The sequence below is a fragment of the Hippoglossus stenolepis genome, chromosome 2, assembly GCF_022539355.2.
Source record: "Hippoglossus stenolepis isolate QCI-W04-F060 chromosome 2, HSTE1.2, whole genome shotgun sequence".
In the NCBI taxonomy this organism is placed as follows: domain Eukaryota; kingdom Metazoa; phylum Chordata; class Actinopteri; order Pleuronectiformes; family Pleuronectidae; genus Hippoglossus; species Hippoglossus stenolepis.
This window is the reverse complement of record NC_061484.1, coordinates 19,318,625-19,341,107: the sequence shown is the minus strand read 5'-3', so window position 1 is coordinate 19,341,107 and position 22,483 is coordinate 19,318,625. Positions and strand designations below refer to the sequence as shown.

At 41.5% G+C, this 22,483-nt stretch overlaps 1 protein-coding gene across 4 annotated transcripts; it reads right to left on the bottom strand.

Moving 5' to 3' along the window:
• Positions 1-6: 6 nt before the first annotated feature.
• Positions 7-21,454, bottom strand: acsl1a (acyl-CoA synthetase long chain family member 1a). Of its 4 annotated transcripts, none has more exons than XM_035144642.1 (21): positions 21,342-21,454; positions 10,365-10,577; positions 8,449-8,563; positions 8,280-8,344; positions 8,095-8,196; positions 7,203-7,302; positions 6,933-7,102; positions 6,619-6,651; positions 6,394-6,445; positions 6,236-6,309; positions 5,580-5,657; positions 4,661-4,795; positions 4,361-4,495; positions 3,888-3,983; positions 3,437-3,509; positions 3,254-3,342; positions 3,026-3,142; positions 2,790-2,933; positions 2,604-2,705; positions 2,430-2,501; positions 7-1,932 (listed from the first exon to the last, which is right to left on the bottom strand). In XM_035144642.1, the coding sequence occupies exons 1-21, from the start codon at positions 21,354-21,356 to the stop codon at positions 1,792-1,794; spliced, it is 2,121 nt and encodes a 706-aa protein (XP_035000533.1). In that variant the 5' UTR covers positions 21,357-21,454; the 3' UTR covers positions 7-1,791. The 4 variants fall into 4 exon arrangements, with proteins under 4 accessions (XP_035000533.1, XP_035000542.1, XP_035000559.1 ...); XM_035144651.1 differs by lacking the exon at positions 5,580-5,657 and adding an exon at positions 5,440-5,517; XM_035144668.1 differs by lacking the exon at positions 21,342-21,454 and adding an exon at positions 20,493-20,621.
• Between the last annotated feature and the right edge of the window lie 1,029 nt (positions 21,455-22,483).

Below are 22,483 nucleotides of genomic sequence, written 5' to 3'. Positions count from 1 at the left end.
CCTGCGTTTGGAAGAAAGTTTTTATTTGGTACAGTTGACAAATATAGATACTGTACTCTTTTCCTCCAGCACAATGTACTGTTGCCCTTTTCAGATCATAAGTCTTTCACAAAAACTATAATATGGCTCGATCTGTCCGTCACCAACACGATTTAGATGTGTGTTATGATCACAATTCAGAAAAACACAAAGCCTTTACTTTAACGACTGAAATGCACATTCCGTTGCTCACGACACTGATGTGACCATCAGGGAAAGTTGTTGTGAAATGTTGACAAAGGCCTAAAATTAAAAACACTGGGCTTTTAATATGAAATGTGATAGTGTTACCACATATTTCCCCTTGAATACCTTCGAATGAATGCACTTTATTTTACCTCGCAGCTAGTGGCACTGAAATCTCAAAGGAGAAGCTGCATGTACAATAATGTAACCTTCAATATTTTCTATGCTGTCTTTAAAAGAAAACACAAACAGCCCCAAAGAGCAAAAAAACGTCTCTCCAGCGACATGATTCCCAGTCGGCTATTCATTACATTGTGCGCCAGGAACAGGTTCATCAGTCCTTTAGCCTTCAGCACTGAGAAACATGGGAATGCAGGGAATTAACAAGCCGGAGTATCAGGCACGACACTGCGTACACATTTTCAGCAGATACAATATTTACAGGTTATCGGCTTAAGCGGATAACCATAACATTAAATAGTCTGGTTTATAAATAGTTCATGTTGTTGTGCTGTGTCTCAATTCAAGTATGGAGTGCACTGTAACGCAGCCTTCAACTGGGCTCGTGTTTTACGGAAAGAGTTCATGTGAATGCACCCCTCTGGAATTCACAACCTCTGACCTTTCTGAAAGCTCCAAGCTCATTAGATGCTACACCTTTTCAATAGATGGTAAATGGATATATAGCAATTTTAACAGTGACAGAAATTCCTAACATGTCTGAGGCAAACGCTGATATTCTTTCATCAGCCGCATCTTTTCATTCTGTCTTTGCGTTACCCGTTTGCCAAGTAGCCAAACCTCTGTGGCTTCTAGACACCGACGGTAAAGTTTCTCTTAGCGTCCATGTTGCTGTCGCCTAGCAGCCCTATTATCCTGACCTGAAAAAAACTGCGTACACAAATTCCTGTGTCACCGCACTGGAACCACAAGCTCATGAGTTCCATTTTAAGGCAGCATAAGTACCCACATGTTGCACAGAAAAAACATCAAAAAAAGTTAAATTCTCGCCATTTTGGCAACACAGTGAAAAGAGGGCACCACCATTTTCAAATTTGTGAAAATGAGATCTATATGGAAAAGGGGCACATCATGGACATGGTGGGTTTGCATGAATGAAAGCATCTGATTTGAGACACAGCATACGTGTTTTTAAAAGCATATTTGTGGGGGTTTATCTGACAGAAATGTTTGTAACCATGAAGAGTTATGTTGGTTAAGGCATCAGCATGTCACATCTTCCCCGTTTGTTTTTTAACCCTTATTCCTGTAAAGTGCCTTGAAATATTGTATGATGTGATTTGGCGCTGTACAAGTAGAATGTAATTAAATTTTTTAAATTATGCCAATAACAAGATCTTCTGGGATAATCTGAACTAATTAGCCAGTAATAGCAGGGGAAATTAAACCGTACAATCACTAATTGAAGTTTCACTTGGTTTTTTTTGTCCCCACAAAACTGTAACAGGTAGAAAAATTTGAGTAAAGGCCCCTTAACTAGACTAGTTTGGTTCTGGCTTTGCTCTAAATGATTCTCACCTCCCTACATTAGTCCCAGATCCCAGTTTACAACTTAATTTTGGCATAAAGTTGATCGATCTGCTCCCTGAAGTGGCTCCGCAGCTCGTTCCTCTTGGCCTTCAGGGTGGGAGTCAGGAGGCCGTTCTGCACTGAAAACATCTCGGGGTGTAGAGCGATATCTTTCACCTGCAGAACAAACAGAGATAAACACTGAGTTTCATATAGTGCTGCAACTAGGGATTTTTTATCATCAATAATATATATCAATCAATTAAGTGTCCAAAACTGTAAAGTAGTGTTTACAATCAAATGCTAGATTTTGAGAATATCGCAATTGAGAAGAAATTCGTAATATTAAAGTCATAATTTAACGAGTAAAAAAGTCACAGGCTGATTCTAATATTTTCCCTGTAAAATGACACCTAAAAATTTTACTTTTTTCTTGTAAATTGTACTTTCCTCTCATAATACTACGACTTTATTCTTGTAAGTGTACAACTTTTTTCTCACAACAATATTATGACATTATTCTCGTAACATTATGAAAAAAATAAATTCAGGACTTTATTTCTTGTAATATTACAAATTTATTCTTTCTATACTCCTTTATAGTTTCCTGTCCAAATGTAGCTAAATGAACAAAGCTGAACTCTTGTGATGGAGTCAAACATGGAAGAAATCACCTGTTCAAATGACTTGAGTCCTGCTTCTTTACCCAACCTCAGGATGTCCTCCAGAATGGCGTCCTTCACCTCCTAAAGAGTTGTCAAGTCAGCAAAATGAAAATGACAGTCAGAAAAACACAGTTGAAGGTTGAGTTAGGTTAAAGTCGGACTGTTGACGGAAATGAATCTGACCTTTTTACTGCACAGTTCAGTGAAAGATCCTTCAAACCCCTTTTTCTTGGCCCAAACTGGTAAATATTCTGGATCAGCCACAACTATCCCCACCAGGAACGCCTTAAAAAACAGCACAGAGAAGATGAAGATCAAACAGCACAAACTATCAGACAAGATGATGTGGATACAAGCTGAATTACTCACCTGTAAACTGTCACCATGGACAAATATCTGCGCCACTGGATCACTGCGGTTATAGACAGTTTCTATTTTCTCGGGGGCGATGTATTCTCCTTGTGCCAGCTTGAAAATGTGCTTCTTTCTGTCGATGACCTTAAGACAGCCGCTCTGCCATGAACCACAAGAGAAACTTGACTTCAGCTCAACTTTACCGTGATAATAACAATCAGATTTTTTAAGATCAGTGTTGTTCAGCTTACAGGAAGCCATTTCCCAATGTCCCCTGTGTGCAGCCATCCTTCATCGTCGATGGCCTCAGCTGTTTTCTCTGGGTCCTTCAGGTATCCCTGGAATACATTTGGTCCTTTGACACACACCTACAGAGGAAACAAGTAAAAAGAATGACGTTATGGTGAGTTCGGAGTGGAACAAAGGTTTTTCCTCATCCTCTGTATGCATCTCATTTCTAATGAAGCAGAGCTCCTCACCTCTCCCTCTCCATTGGCTGCCAGGTAATTCATTTCTGCCACATCCACCAGTTTGACAGCGTTGCAGGGCAGAGGAGGCCCGACGTGACCTGAGGACACAGATTGAAGATGGGTCAGTTTCATCGTCGACAGAAATTATCGTTATTATTATAAAATTATTGCAACAGTTAGCAGAAGCTCTACCTGCTGTCCAGTCTCCAGGCAAGGACATGGTGCAGCCTGCTGTGCATTCAGTTTGACCGTAGCCTTCATAAAACTACAAAGAAAACAACAACTTATTAGTCACATTCATGGAAACTATAAAGCTTGTAATAAATATTCCAGAACTGTTCCTGTCAGCCCCCTGATAAAACGTCCAAGTGAGCCCATGTGAGAACACAGCAGGAAAATATCCAGATAAATATCCATTTTTAACACATGACGGATGAAGGAATAACAAAATCTCAGGATGAAAAAGTGGTCGATGCCGTTGTCAATGTGCTGTGATCAAAAACACGTGATAACCGCAGAAGAATTGATGTGTCGCGTCACTGCCTCCTGTCTGCTCAACCCAAACGCCCATCGCCTGAATGTTTGGATATTTTCCTGAGTTCATGTCTAAGAAACGGTTCGAGGGAGATGTGCGTGTGGTCACCTGACAGCCCAGAGCAGCTCGCAGGAACGTCAGGATGGTCGGTGACACCGGTGCCGCCCCTGTGATCATGAGTCTCACACGTCCGCCCAGACTCGCCTGCAGAGCGTGAAACAAAACCAGAAGACTGAAATGTCAAACTGAATAAATGGTCTTTATGGTAAATTGACTGTAATAACATCAAACTTGTCTAGTTGCACTCAGAGCGATTTCACACTTTGTGCTGTCGGGGACAATAAATGTAGCTACTTTTGGACTTGCCGTCATCTATTATGCATCGTATAGGATTGACAAAAACTTTATGAAACATTGTAAAAGAGAAAAAACTTTTAAAGATGCACAAAGATAGAATTTCATATTTATCAGTTTATGTGGCGGCTAAAAGGAAAAAAACATATTCAAAGATAAATATGTCATATTTGGGATTTATTTATTTTAAAGGAAGTTAAAAACTGTCTGCAGTTTTTCGCATTTACCTGAACTTTTTTGAAGATGAGTTTGTCCCACATGCTGTCCGTTCTGACCACACCATTTTTCATCTCGGCCTCCTTCCTCCTGAAGGCAAAGTCCAGCAGCCATCTCTTCAGCGGCGTGTTGGCCTGACTGAAAACCTGTAGACACGGGAGGAAACCGTCAGCATTTATACAAAACGTTTACACGAGAAGACAGACCACAGAAAAGTGAGGCAGGCAAAAAGGAAAATCTTGAATCTTCCGACTCATAATATTCGTAGACTTTAACATCAAATAAACTACAGGAGGGACGCTGTGTCTGACCTTATCAAACATGCGGTTGAGGAGACGTGGGACGACGGGGAAGACCGTCGGCTGCAGCGTTTTCAAGTCGTCCATCAAAAGTCGAATGTCTCCTTGGAAGTAGCCGATTCGAGCCCCGTGGATGAGGATGACGCCCTGATGAAGACACAGCTGCTTATTCCTCCATGTACAAGTTGAGTCAGTGTGATGTTCTAGCCACAAGAGGGCACTGTTGTTCCACTAGGAGACACTACACTGCCACTGTTTATTTACTGTTTAGCTCATTGGATATTTTTGAAAAGCAATCAACATTTATCAACATTCATTATTAATTTAAACAGCTACAAATGACAATAACTTGACTTGTGTGTGTCACATTTGTAAAAATGTTTTTGTTTTAAATTTTTATTTGACAAAAAACAGTCAGAAATTAGCAGATTTATAATTTAAATATGAAACTAAGATAAGAAAATGAAAATTAAATAAACATTTGACGCTCAAATTTCAGTTCTCAAAACGTATGATGCAAGCGGCAGATGTTAGATTCAAAAGAAAATCACAACATGCTCCTAAAACTTTGAATTAAAAGTGACAAAGCACTGATGCTTTTAACATTTCCAAACATCTGACTTATTATTTTTCTCATTCACAAATAAAATTAACCTACCGTAAAATACAGCTGTTTTCAGAGATGCTCTAAAAACCATTAAAGAGCCACAGACTCGACCTAATGCTCCTGATTCTTAAATCTCTTATCATTTCATTATGACAAATGTTAAGTAAACAAGTCCACAACATACCTGTACAACCCTCTCAAACATGTGAGCTAGAGGGAGATAGGACATGTGAATGTCACGAATGTCCAGCATGCAGTGTACCTGGGGAGAACACACAAAGCAAAACCCACGCACGTGCGCTGGTCAAGCACGGCGTACTGTACCTCTACCACCCTCTCAAACATATGGGCCAGAGGGAGGAAGGACATGAGCACGTCTTTAGGGCTGGGCCTCAGTGAGGCCTGGAGGACGTCAGAGACGAAGGGGATGAAGAGGAAAGGAAAATATAGAGGTTCAGAGAAGGTCAGTGTGAGTCAGAGAGGAGATTAGAACTGAAGAAAGGCCCATTGAGAAAAAACAAAACGCTCATGTTGGATTAGATACAGATCTCAGGTTTGGTCTCAGAAGTGGGAGAGGCACAATTTAGTCCAAGGTCAAAAAAACAAATAGGGAAGAGGAGGAACTACTTTTTTCAGCCCTGAGTTTTGCCTGCTGGTTGTTTTTTTAAAATGCAGAAAAGATGCATTTAAGTTTACATTTTACTCACATTACTTAAAATTAAAATTCTATGTATTTGGTTGTATTTGTGTTTTCTTTTTATTTATAGTTTTTTAATCTTCTTATTCACATTTCTTTGTCGTAAGGGTTTGAGAACAATGTCTTAGGAATTGTTGCCAAATTTTTATATACATATTTATCAGCTGATAAATATGTATATTTATACTGATACTCTCTAATATGAGTATCACCATCGGCCCTGAAACATCCGTATCAATTGGGCTCTAATCTTGAGGGTGAGTCACCTGCTGTGTTTGTTTACCTGCGTTACTCTAAGGAAAGCTGCAGTGTTGGAGATCACATTTCCGTGAGTGAGCATTGCACCTTTAGGATTCCCTGAAAAGACATTAAAGCTCATGATTAAACACGACGTAGAAAAGCAAACATTTGTAAAAGGTTGTGTTGTTGTTGTGTTGTTACCTGTGGTTCCAGAGGTAAAGCAGATGAGCGCGAGGTCCTCTGCTGTGGGGGGCTGTAATCAGAGCACAGATCTGCACTAATGCATTTGAAGGCTAAGGTGCTGGTGCATGATGCAAACATGATGTTAAGTACAAAACATTGACAGTGTCCTGTGGTTACAAATAATCCAAATGCTCCAAGTTGAATTTAGTAAGAATAAAGAGACTTTTTTTTGTTCCTACTCACCACTGGTTTCTGGTGGTTGGCTCTGCCCAAGGCCTGGAAAATATAAACAAATGATTAGATTGAGTTACAGAGTGTGTGTCTGCAGGAAGAGCTAATAATAATCGCACTTTAAAAAACACACAGCACCCGGGGCCCTAATATCAATTTAGATCTAACCAGAAAATGAGTTATTGACAGTGCGACGCGAAGGACAATAACAAGAACGTGTCCTTTTCCAGAGCATCCGCTGATGGTCGCAAAAGCTCAATAGATACAAGTTTTGATAAGGCACGGAAAAGATAATTGAGACATAAGGATGAAGTTGTTATTCTCACCTCAAAGTCTTTCAAACTGAGAACCTCGATGCCGCACTCCTGTCCACGGGCCACCAGCTCGCTGTCAAACGCCTCCATGAGCACAATCGTCTTCACGGTTCGCTCGTTCCCACCGTCCAGAATCATCTGAGCCTTTTCAGGCACATCGCAGATCACGGTGGAGATGGAAGCTGCAAAACAAGGTGGCGCCAAATTACCCACTACATCAGCGTCCTGGATCTAAAGCACCGCCGGTGGTGCGTGGTTTACGTGCGTGGTTGGTGCTCTCACCTGTGTCGATAACGTAGGAGATGGACTCCGTGCCGAGTGTGTCGTACAGTGGAACGACTACCATGGAGTATGTGTGACAGGCCAGCTCTGAAATGGTCCACTGAGGGAACAGATAAACATTATTAACAAACAATAAAAAAATGTAGCGATGATTTTCAATTTCAGTACCAAATGAATCTAAGGCTAGAAACTTAATGGACTATTTTAACCTGGGTTAAACTACATTTACCGCCCTGTGGTTGTATACATTTATTCTCTCAGACTCACATGAAGACATCGTGAATCTTTATTAATCTTTGAGTCCAAGTGACAAATGGTCAAAATTTGGAAAAATTTCCTTGAAGAGACTAAAACATGTTTAGTGAGGCCACCGTGAACTTGACCTTTGACAAACCACATCCAATCAGTTTATTCTTTTGAAATCCTTCACAAAAAGGGTTTTGTGACCTTTGATCACCGTAATCAAAATCAGTTCCCAAGTGAACGTTTGTACCAAATCTGAAAGAATTCCCTCAAGGTGTTGTTCAGATATTATGTTGACACGAATGGACAGACAACTCAAACATATGATGCGTCTGGCCACAAGCTATCACTGGCATGCAGACTGTATATTTCAGATAATATTGTATGTATTTTGTAATTATATAAGTTTATGTAAGTTTATTACATCATTCTTTTACGTAAGAGGGTCATTAGCTCTGGGTTAGTGACCACCAATAATGTTGCTCTGTTTGATCATTTCAGTTTGTTATATGAGGCCATAAAAATGGTTAAAATGTTAAACACTGGACTGAAGTGAGCGGTGAGCGATTTTGGAGACAGACAAATCTCTGCTCTATAGATTGAGTGACAGACGGAGAAACAGGCGTGTAAATGTAAAATGTTGTTTTACCTCAGGCCTGTTCTGGGAAAAAATGCCAATGAACTTGTCTCCTGTATGAGAGTGTCCTCTGTGAAGGAGAGCGGAACCGATGTGCTCTGCTCTGTCTGCCACCTGTGCAAAACAAAAACACAAAGGCTTGTTCAGTTGTTCCTCGGCACAGAGAACCACAGCAGACCCCATTCCCCTCGTCTCACCTCTTTATAGGTCAGCCACTCGTACGGCTGGTTTGGTTTCCTCGATCCTAGACAAGGTCCGTCATCTGCGAGGGTAAACAAATCACACATTTATCTACATTCACAGGAAAAAAGGTTGATCTCTTATCTCCAGGGACTTGGATATATCCGATAGAAGCTCTGCACTCACACGATATTCTGAGCCCTCGCTGGAACACCTGGTACATTGTGCGTGCATCGTCGTAGAAGTGAGTCATGTGTTCGCTGCTCTCGTTCAGAGCCGATCTCCTTGCATGTTCTGTACCCTACAAAGAGAAAGTCAAAACCTTACAACCAGTACAGGGCAAACCTTCCACATAGCACATGACGACAAGATTTATTATGGAGAACACAGATTTATTTTGAGGTAAATCTGCTCTCTGGAGAATGTGTTTCTCTGATATTTTGACACAAACATGGATCATGTGCTGTTTTGGTTTGTGGCTAAAAACCAGAAAATCAAGGAAAAAGCTGCAAGACATGTACACTACATACACAGAGACCTGTGTTAGTAATGTAATTCATCTTTATGAAACTCAGTCAGTTCCCAACACAGGTCATCTGTGTCATCAGTCATATGACACTGTCAGTGGAGACTGAAATCAATGCTGTTCATTTTCTCCTTCATCCGTTTCCTGTCTTTGCAGAGTTCACACTCCAGTTCGCTATCTCCCGATCTGCATGTTTCGTTCCAGACACCAACAGCTGCCGCTAAAGCTGAAATGATCAACTGAAAGATATTGATTTGTCTTTTTGCTTCGTGTCTTTTTTCCAGCGAAATATCTGTGAAAACTGCTTCACAGGTTCCAACTCATCTGATGGCAGATCTGATGTTTCTCTGTTTGCCTCATGTAATAACAAATGAAATACCTTCAGACTTTTAGAGGACGTCATCTTGGATCGTGCAAGATTGTGGAACAGCCTTGTTCTATTTGGTAAAGATACATTTGTAAACCATCACTATAAACTCTGGAATTCATCAATTCATCTTTCTTATACGCAAATCATTTTTCGGATGTCAGTAAGTTATTAATAAACTGCTTTTTATCCATTAAGTTGGCAGTTTAATAGATTGATTTTGTTGGGCCAATTTCTGGAAGGTCGGTTGTCAACAGTCCAAGAACTAAAGACCAATGAGCACTCTGCTGCAGGGGGAGGTAGAGCTGTTCTGATACCAGTTTGCCAGATAGTGATCCCAATACCTGGTCTTTGCTTATCGAGCGATACCGAGTACCGATCCCGTACCAGTGCATTTTAAAAACATAACTTATAGAACAGATTTTAACAGTTGTGTGCTACTAACCCTGAATGGAAATGAGGATTACCATCATTGTTGTATGGTCTATTTCCTTGTGTGGAGATTGGCAACACTAGTGCCACCCCTCAAAACTGAAGTCTTTCATGTGGTGCACGTTACAGTTTTACTTTTGGGAAGTTCCAGAATGAAATATTGCCAATTGACATTTTATTGAAATATTGCCAATTGACATTTTAGCTAGCTCTGGCTAATCACTTCTTCTTCACCACTCTAGTTGCAGCCGTTTCTGGGTGAGTCTAATATACTTTAAACATGTGCTCTCAGATTGGTACATTCACTTTCAGACCTGGATTTTCTATGCTGGTATCGGAACATCTCCAGGAGGAGAATTAAGTGAACTGAAGGGATTCGTCACAACCTAGCACCCAAGGAGTTTAAAGGGTTCCTTACTAGAAAGTGGCACCATAAAAACCCAAAAATATCAAAGCCTTCTTTACCAGCACATCCTGGTTTAGGTCCGAGATAAACTTCTAAGCTCTGTATATGTGAGGACGTCAAAACAAACATGTAATTTGAAGAACTACAGCTGTGATTACGTTCCTGGAGCGGATCCATTAACATTCCTTCAGAATGAGACCTGCTGTTTAGGTTTTTTTTCCCCCCTTTCGTTCTCGTAGCTGGATCATGATTCAGTTGTTCCAGTAACACACAGTGTTACAGGAAAGTGGGTGGACAGAGATATCTTGTTTTTTCCCCAATTTGACATTTGCTACATTAAAAGGACCAAAGGAAAGAAAATGATCACATACTGGCATTTCCACCGACTGCATCTCCAGATCACAGGGAGGTTTGAGGGCTTTCGGCCGCGTGGCGAACCAGTAGGTGGTGATGGCGGCGAAAGCACCCATGCCCATGAGCGCGTTGGTAGGCAGGCCACGCACGTACTGCCGGAGGTCATCCAGCTCGGGAATGCGCAGCTGTCTCAGGACTTCCTGAGCCTGCATGGCTGATCTGCACTCACCCTGCAGCCAAACAGAGAAGGGAGCATTACACATGGAAGGTTTTAGTCTCAATTCTGCAGCACCTCTTCTACCATATGTATATTTCTGTTTAAATATCTGTATCTTTAAGTCTATTCAAATCTCAGGGATTTATTTACCAAAAAAACTGTAGCTTTATCTTAATACTTCAGGATTTGTTAAACCAGCGTAATCTGAAAACTGTTGTACATGAATGGCTCCAACAAGGCGCGACATTCAATTTATATTTCTTAACAACAAAAAATGACAGACACCTGAGATCCTGACATTATATCCTTCAAAATAAAGAAGTTACAAATCACCAAGTAAGACTTGATTATACATACATACACACGCAGGCACCCACACATTGTATTCAGCAAGTATTCAGTATTCCTTCCTTCAGTCTCAAGTCAAAACTGAAATATATCGACATAAGTGGTTTCCTCAGCACTTGAAGCACCTTTGGCAGCATTTACAGCCTCAGGTCTTCTTTGGTGCGACTCAACAAGATTTGTAAACCAGGATTTAGGGATTTTCGATTTTTGTCTGCAGCTCCTCTCAAGCTCCGTCAGGTTTATCGAGTCTGTCAGCCATTTGTGGAGTGCTGGTCGAGTGGGCTCAAGTCAGGGCTCAAGGACACTCACAGAGTTGTCCCTAAGCCGCTCCCGTGTTGTCTGGACTGTGTGCAAAAGGTTGTTGTCATGTTGGAAGGTGAACGATCGAGACTGAAGTCCTGAGCGCTGAAGATTTTATTAAGGACATTCTCCAAGAATTAGCGCTCTCATCGCTATGAAAATGTAAATGTTACATAAAGAATGTGGGCTGATTGGAAGGTAAACAGACAGTTAATGACCGAAGCATAAATACTCATGTCAGCTAAGGATGTAAATCTACACAAGGGTTTCTTTTTTTCCAGCGGTTTTTTTACATCAAAACCTAATGGGAAGTGGGCGCAGAGCATTCCAGGGCTGCTGGTCAAACGGCCGACAACTCAATTTAGTTCAGCCAGCTACTTTATTTTGTTTACGTTTGACGTAAATAAATAACTGTACACGAACAAGCTGCGATTCCTTCTATAGAGTCATCTGTATCAGTCCCACTGTCGTGTGCCCTATATGAATGTGTGAGACCAGCTTCTCCCCTATATGTCTCAGTTTGGCCGAGCGTCCTGGTTGATCCAAGCATCTTCTATTTTATATATTTAATAATTATGGAGGTCACTGTGTTCATGAGGGAATTCAATGCTACTGAAGAAGGTCGCCTTCTCCAGATCTGGGCCTCCACACAATGCTGCAGGTGGATTCAGGTCAAGGTGGAGAGTAATGTCAAATTTCACACGTCATAGCAGAAGAATACTTTTCAATGTGTCTATGTGATATTTCAGTTTTCAGCTTTCTAAAATTCTGTTTTGGATTTAAACAGATTTTGCGCAATGCTGAAGCACGACAAAATGTGATCAAATTAAAAAAGTTTGAATACTCACTGAATGTCATTGTTAAATTGTCAAAACAGTCATTACAGTCAATAGAGCAGAACATGAAAATAAATCCTTGGAGTAATGTTTTGTAATTAAAGTCCTTGTATTAAAAAAGGTTTTCACAGACGGTCTCCTCTTATTATAAAAGATTTTGAATAGGTTTTCTATGAGCAGTTTCAAATCTATAAAACCTAGAAGAGGTTTTTCCAAAAGAAAATTCAAACGGTGGAAAAATAAGCAGCTGTGCGGGCTGCATGTGTGTGTTTGTGTTTGCTGTTGTTTCTATTCAACACTTCCACATGTTGTACACAGAAGGTAGACGTGCTGTCCTATTCAACAGCTGTGCACTTTGGAAACAAAAGGCACAGGAAGGAAATATGACTCCACACATATTTTTCGCAACACGGGCCTCCAAGGGGGAAAAAGGACAAGACAACAGACACTACCCACAGACACACTCCGGCAATACTGAAACTCATTTCTGAAGGGGAATGAGGTTTTGAGGTCGGGATGTTTAAGGAATGAGCTCACTGGGTTGAAACCACATTATCTGGAGTGCCAGATAAATCCCCCTGTCTGACTAAAATGTGACTAAAACTGAGAAATAATGAGGATTTTTAAATACATGCTAAAGTGCAAATCACCTGAGCCTGTATCAGACTAAGATATCCAACTTGTTCAGTTACTACAATTAATTTATTAGTCTGCTATTATATATAATAATCTATTAGATAGTATACAGAATAGATATACTAATATAGATGTCTCCATCGTATAGATATAGTATCGATATCTACATCTAAGGAATGACTTATCTTTCATTTAATGTTTCTTTATCTCTCATTATAATCTCATTAGTTATCAGACAGGCGGCTTTACGCACCTCAAAGCTAAACTCATTTGACCTCTGCATTGTAAGGTAACGGCTCCGCTGCCAGATGAACAAGTGCACAACCACCTCAGTGGCAATAATTGACTTCTCACCTACTTCTATTATTAAAGCCTCGCCCATGACACATGTGGCTGGTGCCAACTGGGTCAAAGTGTTGCAGAAAAGCAGCCAAACGCGCCTTAATTACAACTTCAATTCAACAAATTGTGTCTCAAGTGAGATCATGGTAAATCCCATTAGTTTTTATATGAAAGAATTAAAGGATTAAAGAGAAAGTAGCAGCAGCAGGATTAGGTGGTTTGGATCCATTCATTCTCTATGGAAGTAAATGTTGTATGTAGATGTATAATAAAAACATTCAAGAATAAAGCTCAGCTATGAGCCACTATGAAAGACAAGCAGTGATCGGACCACTTCTAAGTCCTCTCCAGGACAAAATGTGATAAAATGGGTAAAAGTCGTAACAGCGGTTCAATTGATTTCGAGAACATTTGTCAAGAATTAGATGCCGAACCAAGGAAAAATAAATTCTCAGTACTCACAAGTCAGCAGTGTTTGTATGAGAGGAGGCAGAATCAGTTTCTTAGAGGTGTAGTTTATCTGAATGACCGCGTGCTGCAATAGTTGCTATAAGCAGGACTGTCACTGACCTCTAATACACCTCCGAGGTTCTCACCACTATGAATAGCAGGAACACGCCCCTTTCAAACAGAAACACAGACGCATGAGACACCGCTAGCCACTCAGAGAGCAATTCAAGACCCAGGATGATGTAAGGGGTTTTTTCTGCTTCACACATTGACTGGCTTGAGCATATTGTCCTAACTGTCCTAACTCAACATGTACTGTATATATGAAGGTCGTCTATAACCGGATATTAAAAATGCAAACCCACGTGTCTGAGACGTTCAAACATACTAATGTCCGAAACTATTGAGAAGCAACAGTGATTTTAAATGTTTATTCAAGGGTCAAAGACCAACACCTTATCCTACATTATCTGAACACGGTTTTTCCAATTCTAGTGTTGCTGAGCGTCCGAACCTCGGATGAATAAAGAATTACACCAGTTACAAAGAGTCTGTGTATTCTTCAAGATAGATATGTTGACAAATCACCCTATTTGCATACGGATATCACAGAGTATTGACTGTAACCAAAATACACACAAAGCTGAGTATAAGTGCAAATTCCTCCGAATCTAAGCTGGATAAGACGTTAGGATTCCCAGTTAATTATCTAAACAGGAGAAAATCTACATCTTATTTTCCAACAGTTTCAGCTGATGAGACCAGTGTAAAGTGGACAAAACATGTGGACACCAAGGACACGTGGATTCACACATTTCATGCTGACGTTATCAGCTACAACAAAGACAGTAAAACATAAGAAGCCTGAGAGTGAATTCAGTTTAACCAGCTGTGACTGTGGCAAGAAAAATACACATGGATCTTTGTGGCGTGAAACAGAAACCATGTGTTACAATAAAATCCTATAACATATCCCACCATGGCATATGTAATTATGTCATTATATGAATGTATAGATACAGCAATAAAGTCAGATATCATCTGGTACTGATAGAATTAACAGATATGTCAGATTCTGGGCTATTCAGTCAATTTAATAGACAAAACAAGGAACTTTGTCCATTGATGCAAAAACCATAAATAAATGTAATCAAGAAATATTATAACTTTAACTCTAATGGTCAACAAATTTATATTATTATTTTATTGTCCACAGCATATCGTCATGTTGCACTAATAAAATCATGTTACCAATTCTACTTTTTATATAGTCAAATATTTATAAAATTACAAACTTTTCATATCATTACTTTGAAATCATGACTTCATCTGTCTTTTTTAGTGTCTGTTATAGAAATTTAAGACACTTTAAGATATGTTTGGTCCATACACACACCTCTTTGGCATATATTTGAACTTTCTTTTTTAGTTGCAGTTTCACTGTGTGTCTCTCTGTCCAATGGCCAACAGCAGTCACATGCTAGCAAAAGTTGCTCCACCACCACCTCCACTCTCCATACTTGGCCTGGGTGCATGACAAGCCAATGGCAGGGCCAGCTCTCCGGTCACCCCACACCCCGGCACACACACACACAAGACAGTGGAAAAAAGAGGGGGAGAGGGCAGCCGGTTCATTTGACACATGACAGAACATCACGATTAGTTGGCAGCAGCCTGCAGCTTGAGCGCAGACCACAGATGTCAGTTTTGAAAATGCGCAATCCACAACCAGGAAGTTGCACAAAGAAAAGATGGCAGGACAGTCGCACTCCCCTGTACATGTTCCTCTTCCTCAAAAGAACCCAGACCAGTGTGACACTGAGCTGATAATGGGTTTGGGTGTTGAGCGTCAGGTCAGATGATTTAAGCTCATTATTACGGCCCCACCACCGGAGCATTAGCACATGGAGCCTTCAAAACACCACAATAATCCCATTCTGATTAGACAGATGCTTTCAAATCTAGTATCCTTCTCACAGCTGCTATGTGAACCGACCGGAATTATTTTTGATGAGTCATTATTACACTCATTTATCATCACACAAAAATGCCAAACATCTTCTTGTCCCAGATTGCCAATTAGCCCTCCCTTAAACTGAAGTTTAGTTTGACCTGGCACGGCATGGAGCCATAGAAGAGCAATACTCGTTTTTAAAAGGTGGAGTTTGCTTCTAGCCTTTCCCATACTCAAACACAAGTGCAGACATGTAAAGACTTCATTTATATGCATTTATGTGGTGTAAAGATGCAAGTGCTGGCATGTCTGGCCAAGCAGCTTGATATCTACAGCGGTGACTAAATGTTACTTCCAAAGCCAAGGAGAGCATCACGTTAGACTAACATGAGTCTAACATTACCACACTTATGTTCCTATGATGAACTTTACACTGACATACAGTACAGAACAGTGCTGCTTTTTTTTTTTTGCATTAGTATAACATGTCTTCTTCATGTAGCAGCTGATGAGGAGGATTGTTGCCATTTAGCTTTAGCCTCTTGACACAAACCCCCTTCACATGATTGTCATTCAAATGAGCTAGATAATATCAAAACGTCCCCTAAGCCGTTTTGAAGACATGACCTGGGGATAAAGTCTGGAGAATTGGGTGCGGACCCTACCCGCACTTTGCTTTTCACGCATACAAAACGCAGCGGGGGGGTTCTCTGCACAGACGCGTTCGCAACAGCAACAAATCCTCCGCATTATTCAGGTGAGAGGTGGAGCAGCCGGGTGCAGCAGGCAGAGGCAGGAAGTGACGAATTAACTCCGCTGCGGAGATCACGTGATACATGATACGTGATACATTACACAGACATCAGCGTCGGCTTTTGACTTCTATGACACCGCTTCGTTTTTTGCGTCTGTCGCGTGTAAGAAGCGGCATTAACCCCCCCCCTAATCGCTCGCAGTGAATCCAGCGGGGTAAAGACATTGTCCGGAGTTCCTGTCTGTAAATAGCTGGAGACACACAGGCGCTGATTGTCATCTCCATACAGATACGCATGACTACTGCCGAGTCATTTGACCTGGAAATTATCGGCCATTGTTTCCTTTCCCACTGAAGACAAAAGCAAGATGTTAGTGTGTTTTACAGTGGGTTTTTTGTCCAGTGTGAATACAGCATAAAATTAATGAAATATGCCATTATAGCAAGAAGAATTGGAGCAATTTAGTATGTAATGGCAAGAAAATGTCACAACATAAAAGTTGTTCTAAAGAGAAACAGAGGTTAGAGGCGTTCAATGAATGACGAAAGCGACTATTCGTTACAGCCATAATCTCACGTAAGTCTGTAAATCATTGCTCCTCCATGTCCTTGCTATACATCAATGAGTGTCTGTTACAGATTGTCTGCTTAATATAGCTCACAACAGAGGAAGGACATTTTCTGTAAAACTGAAACTAAACTCTCAGACAGAGTTTGCTTCCGACTTCTTCATAAAGGGGGTAAAAATGGCCCAGACACAGTATAACAGGCCACACTGGTGTAGTACTTACTTCTCCAAACTTGCCTACTACTGATTTGTACAAGTAGAAGCCAATGCAGTGGCTCGTTATCGATTCAGTTCTAAAAATGCAAAAATGTTGTGGTATTGACGTGGATGCAGCTGCCAGGGCCTCATTGATAATTCGACTGTTTTACAAACAGTGCAGCATGTCCCGAGGGGATGGATCTAAACAGAGGGATGAGCTGACATATTCCTGTGTAAAAACTTCAATATATAAAGGTTTAACGGGGGAATTGAGCAAAGATGCTCCATAGGTAACTTTGGATGAGCAGTCAAGCAGATGAACTGCCTGAAGGGAGGTTGTGAAGGTGAACAGGTAGAGACATGAGCTGACATGCAGGGACAAGACGTTGAGAAATCAGGTGAGGGGGTAGATGGTTACTCCTCCTGACCTCTGATGTAAGACACAAAAGGCTGACCTTGCACAAAACAACCGCGATCAAGACTGTAGGTCCTGACCCCCCCTGGTGAAATTGCACACTCACAGTCACATGGTCAAACAGTGGAGAAATGTACGAGGGGAGGGGAGGGGGGAGTGGAGGAGGGGGGATTTGTGAAGTGGAACAAAGGTCACGCTCACGTCAACTGCTGCCAACACAGCGTCAGGCCACACGACCGCTATACCCGCAGGTCAAATAAAAAGCTACCGTCATTTCTGAGAACGCTCAGTGATCAAATCAAACTGAAATTCAGCTTCTGCTCTGGTGATTTAAAGGTGAAAAACTCCAGAAGGGGCTCACTTACTGTTTTTCCGCTTTTATTACAGGAAGAGTTTGTGGTGATTCCCTTTCTTGGTTAGACTTAAGTGAGAAAACTGACACCGCTGTGCTGCCTGTACTGTAGAGATAAAGCAATTCGTTTTAAAAACTACTGTCATTGTCGATACATCTAACAGTTATTTTCTTAAACTTTAAGCAATACATCCACATTATATCTTTGTTGTTTCAATGCAGAAAACTGGCAGCCTAGAGTCCAAGAGTTCAGCTTTCCAACAATGTTCTCTGGGGTCAACGACCTTTGTAGCTGACTAATATTCTACTTCTTTATTTGAGTTTCCATCAGAAAATCATCTGATAGAAATATTTGATTTGTCGCGCCACATCCTCAGCTTGCTTCTCTGCAAAGCGAAGTGATGACAGGGTGGCAGTCTGCTTCGGAATCACAAGACCACAAAGTGTCCCTCTGTGTGCGTCAATGAAAGCTACTCCTGTACTCAAAGGCAAAGACACATGACCGAGTCTGCACAGTCACTTTTGTTGCCATCTCTGTCATGTAACTGCTCATGTGACTAAAAAGAGCATTTTCTCTTCTTCTTTTCCTCAAAGGGGAGTAAATGGACAAACGCAACAGTGGAGCTACATTCCAAAGATTCCTTGAGGAAGTTTTCCCTAAACACATCTCCAGTACCAAGCACATGCCTGAACTGCAACACCCCTCAGAACTGGTGTTATGATCTGCTTTGACATCCTTACACATCCTGACACTTCATAGGACAGGGCTCCCAAACTTGATCGAACTTTGTCGTTTACAGTCAGAGAGTTTCTGTCGTCTCTGTTGTAAGAGGAAATTACAGAAATAATTCACTGATTTGCTTAACTGCTGTTTCTCTGATGTTTGCAGCAAAGTTAAAGGAGCGTGTGTTTGCTCTGGATGGTTGTGGTGGCCGACAACATTGGAACTATCCAAAACTTTCCCAAACGCGAAGCAACTTTAGAAAATGTAAAGCATTTTGCTGCAAGAAGACCAAACAAATGCATTAAGAGCAAATAACAGAACCAGCCAAACATAGACACCCTAAAAACAGAACAAATTCAACAGAAAAATGCTGCACGTTCGGTCAACATATCAGAAATTCTCCCGACCTCTAGGGGAGCGCTGATCGCAAGAGTTTAAGCTTCAAGGTGCAAGACTGAGACCAAACCTAAAGGCCGCTAGAGCCAAACTTTAAAAGATGAATACACCGCTTTTTATGGCACGAGAGGGACGGACAGGGAAAAGAAAACAGTAGCCAGCTGGGGACCCAGAGTGATGCCCGCATATGGAAATATTTTGGTTGTAAAAGCCTGTTTGTCGGCTGTATGCTGTCAGCTAGTGACAGACGGCTGTGTAACCTCTTAGACACAACAGTGAACTGGCAATGCTTATTAATAAAATATGAATAATTTGTTAAGTTACTAGTATTTGTGATGCTGTCTAGTAAGAGTAACAAGGTTGTGCACATCACTGGTATTTGAAGTTAATTGCGTTAAGTACATTTTGTGCTATTGAGGTTAGAGTTTGATGGTGGTTTTGAACATTTAGCAGCTAGCAGAAACATGATCCAGTCGTCACAATACATCATGTTTACACAAATTTTTGCAATTGTTAGTCACCTCCCACCCTCTGGTCATGTTACTGAGGATATGAGGGAAAGGTGAGATGTTGACTAACAAGGTGGTGACTATCAAAGCAAGAATCTGCAGCAGTTGACACAGACAGGAGCCTGGCATCAGACATGAACTGTCATCACCATAAAACATGACGGGGGGGAGACGTATATACTGCAGCTACACCCATCGGTTGCTCCCGCACAGACTTTGGCTCAAATAATATCATCGGCGCAAGATGGCGGCCTCCGAGATATTTTGGCTTCATTTCAGTATAGCGGGAGGAAGTGGAGAGGCGTCGTCCATCTTTGTATACGGTCGATGATTACACGTGATACAATGCTGACCTCTGGTTATATATACACATGCAATAAATAACTTGAAGTAACTTGAAATGATAATTAAGAAGAAATAAAATAACGTAATAGTGCATGAATGGAAGTGAAAGCATGGAGTTTGTGTGCAACTCTAACTTCCTTCTGGGGGCTCACTAAGGGGGTTACCAGGTCTCACACAGACACAGAGAGACACACGCACAGACACACACAGTTCTAACTGATACGGTGGGAATGCCACGACGTGTCCTTGATAATTGTTTCATTGTTTCCCTCCCTCACTCGTCACAATCTTATCTCACTCACAAAAAAATGGCGTCAGTGCGCAGGGCCCTTTAAAAACCGCTGGATAAGACTCAGATTAGACAAGGAAATCAAAGTGTCTGCTCTCACAAGGTGTCTGATCAGATCCAACGCTACGTGTCCATGTCTGTTGTCATCTCACACGCACACACGCACGCACACACACACACACACGCACACACACACACTGGGGTTTCTCGGCGACACTGACGGGCACAGAAGAAGAAGAAGACGAGCACAGTCATCAGATCACAACAGTCGCTGGACAGACGCAGTCGATGTGGACATTGTGAGATCGGAGCGGAATGAACGTGAAAAGGTTCGGAGAGGCGGATGGAAAACGTGGCTCGATCTCAGGTTTCTATTTGAAGACACCAACACAAAGAAGAACACAAAGCGGCCTCGTCCTGCAGACCCGCAGTCCTTTCCGCTGACACACAACTTGCACACAGTCTGAACTCATCCACCCCGAGCTGTGGTTTAATAAAAGGGTTCCACTGACCAGTGCGCAGCAACAGATCCGGAGACTCGAGCCTGATTCTTGAAGAAGCAACAGCAGCAGCAGTGATGGTCTACGCTGTGGTCGGCTCTCAGCCAATCACGGGCCGCGATGCTCTGCCTACAGTTTGAGAGAGCCCCTGCGATTGGTCGACATCGGTCGTGACAAAGGCGGTTGAGCCTGTATGGCATGTAAATCGAAGCAGCTACATCCTGTACCACAACCTCAAAAAAAAAATACTAGACACACCTTCAGTAGTGGAACGTAACGGAGTATATTTACACAAGTACTATACCGTAGTATTTCTTGTTACACCCACTAAGTCAGTAGGAGCGACCCTCACAGAGGAAACCGACAATTAGTTTTATAACAGAAATCCAGGTTTATAATTCATATTCAGCCACTTTGACTTTAACCTCACACCACCTCCATCGCCCTCAACCCACTCAGTTCAACACAGGAGTGGGTTAACACACCGATTACACGATTCTTCCACTGCAGACAATGAAAAACACGTTACACCTCCAGCCTGCCTGTCAGGGGACCAACGAGGTTATTTGGGAGGGGGGGCGAACAAGAGGTTGACAAACAAAAAACAATCAAACTGTCAAACTCACAAAAGAACCCCCCCCCTAAAAAAAGTAAATAAACCGAGAATAATCCAACAGCAAGAGCAGCCAATGCACCACTTTTTCTTAAACAGATATTAAAACCTGCTTAAATGTTAAAATCTTACACAACTGAACTTTTAACTTCCTGGTACGTGGATGTACTTTTTTTTCCGACTGCCAGCCGCTACACACCAACAATATGTCGTTCACATAGAAACCCCAGAACCCAGTCTACACCTACCTCCTCTTCAGCCATCAGCTCTTCTCCCTGTATTCCAACAAAGACTGAGGTGTCTGTGTGTGCAGCTGTCTCACTCCACCGGCCTGAACCGGCACCTCCACCTGAGTTCCTCCCCCAAGTATCACACATGGACCTCCCCCCCTCACTTATTGGTCCCCTTCTTAACCCTGTTCCCCACACTGCCTTTATTTTTTTCCCCCAAATACATTTCAGATCCACTATTATCAGAGCCGAAGTTAGTACTTGAATAAATACACAGAGTCATCAACAGGTGACAGTAAGAATACTCCAGTCTGTTCGCAATCTAATTCATTATTTGTAGGTCTAATTTAAATTCAAAGCATCCTAGACCACATGTTATACATGCAGCAAGTACAGTGATATTTTATTCCCCTCCATCACAGTACTTAAGGACGTAGTTCCACCACTGATCCCAATATAGACATAAATATTATCATAAGTGACATTTTCACTGTTAAAGACTGAACTGAACAGTATAAAATATAAAGTTGTCTGCAACTGCACCATCGTACTACAACAGTAAAATGCTGTTAAAACATTTATGCTTGTGATAAGGACCATTCTTCAGTATTTCTGCTTTGGATACTCTCACTTGTAACAGAGTATTTTTTACACTGACATTTTGAATGTGAGTCATTTTCCACCACTGGACTCCACTGAAGTTTTAGTTGTCACAAGTCACAATCCGTTGAACCAAAGAGACTTTTAATGGCAGTTTGAGTCACAAAGAACTAAAACGATCCAATTCTGTCCATCCCTCCATCCCTGCCTCCACCCATGGAGCCAATCCTTGCGGACATTGTGTCAGAGGCATGTTACACCAGGGACAGATCACATATCACAGGGATGACACAAAGAGACAAAGGAACGCTCAGACTCACACCAAAGGACAATTACAGTCTCAAAGTAAACTGCCTGTCTTTGGACTGTGGGAGGAAGGTGGATTACCTGGGAAACCCCCACACAGACACAAGGAGAACTTGTAAACTCCACATAGAAAGGCCCTGCATGGTCATCTGTCAGGTTCAAACCCAGAACCATCATGCTGTGACACAAAAGTGCAAATGTGAAAAGTCAAACAAAACATCAAGTTAAAATTAGCTTTGAGTGTTTTCATTTTA

Bases quoted from the DNA above. Each gene is read 5' to 3' on its own strand.
- acsl1a (XM_035144642.1), bottom strand. The intron at 7,103-7,202 runs GTGAGAGCACCA...CTTGTTTTGCAG, and splicing joins CTCCTACGTTATCGACACAG to CTTCCATCTCCACCGTGATC. The intron at 4,496-4,660 runs GTCAGACACAGC...CCGTGTCTACAG, and splicing joins TCAACCGCATGTTTGATAAG to GTTTTCAGTCAGGCCAACAC.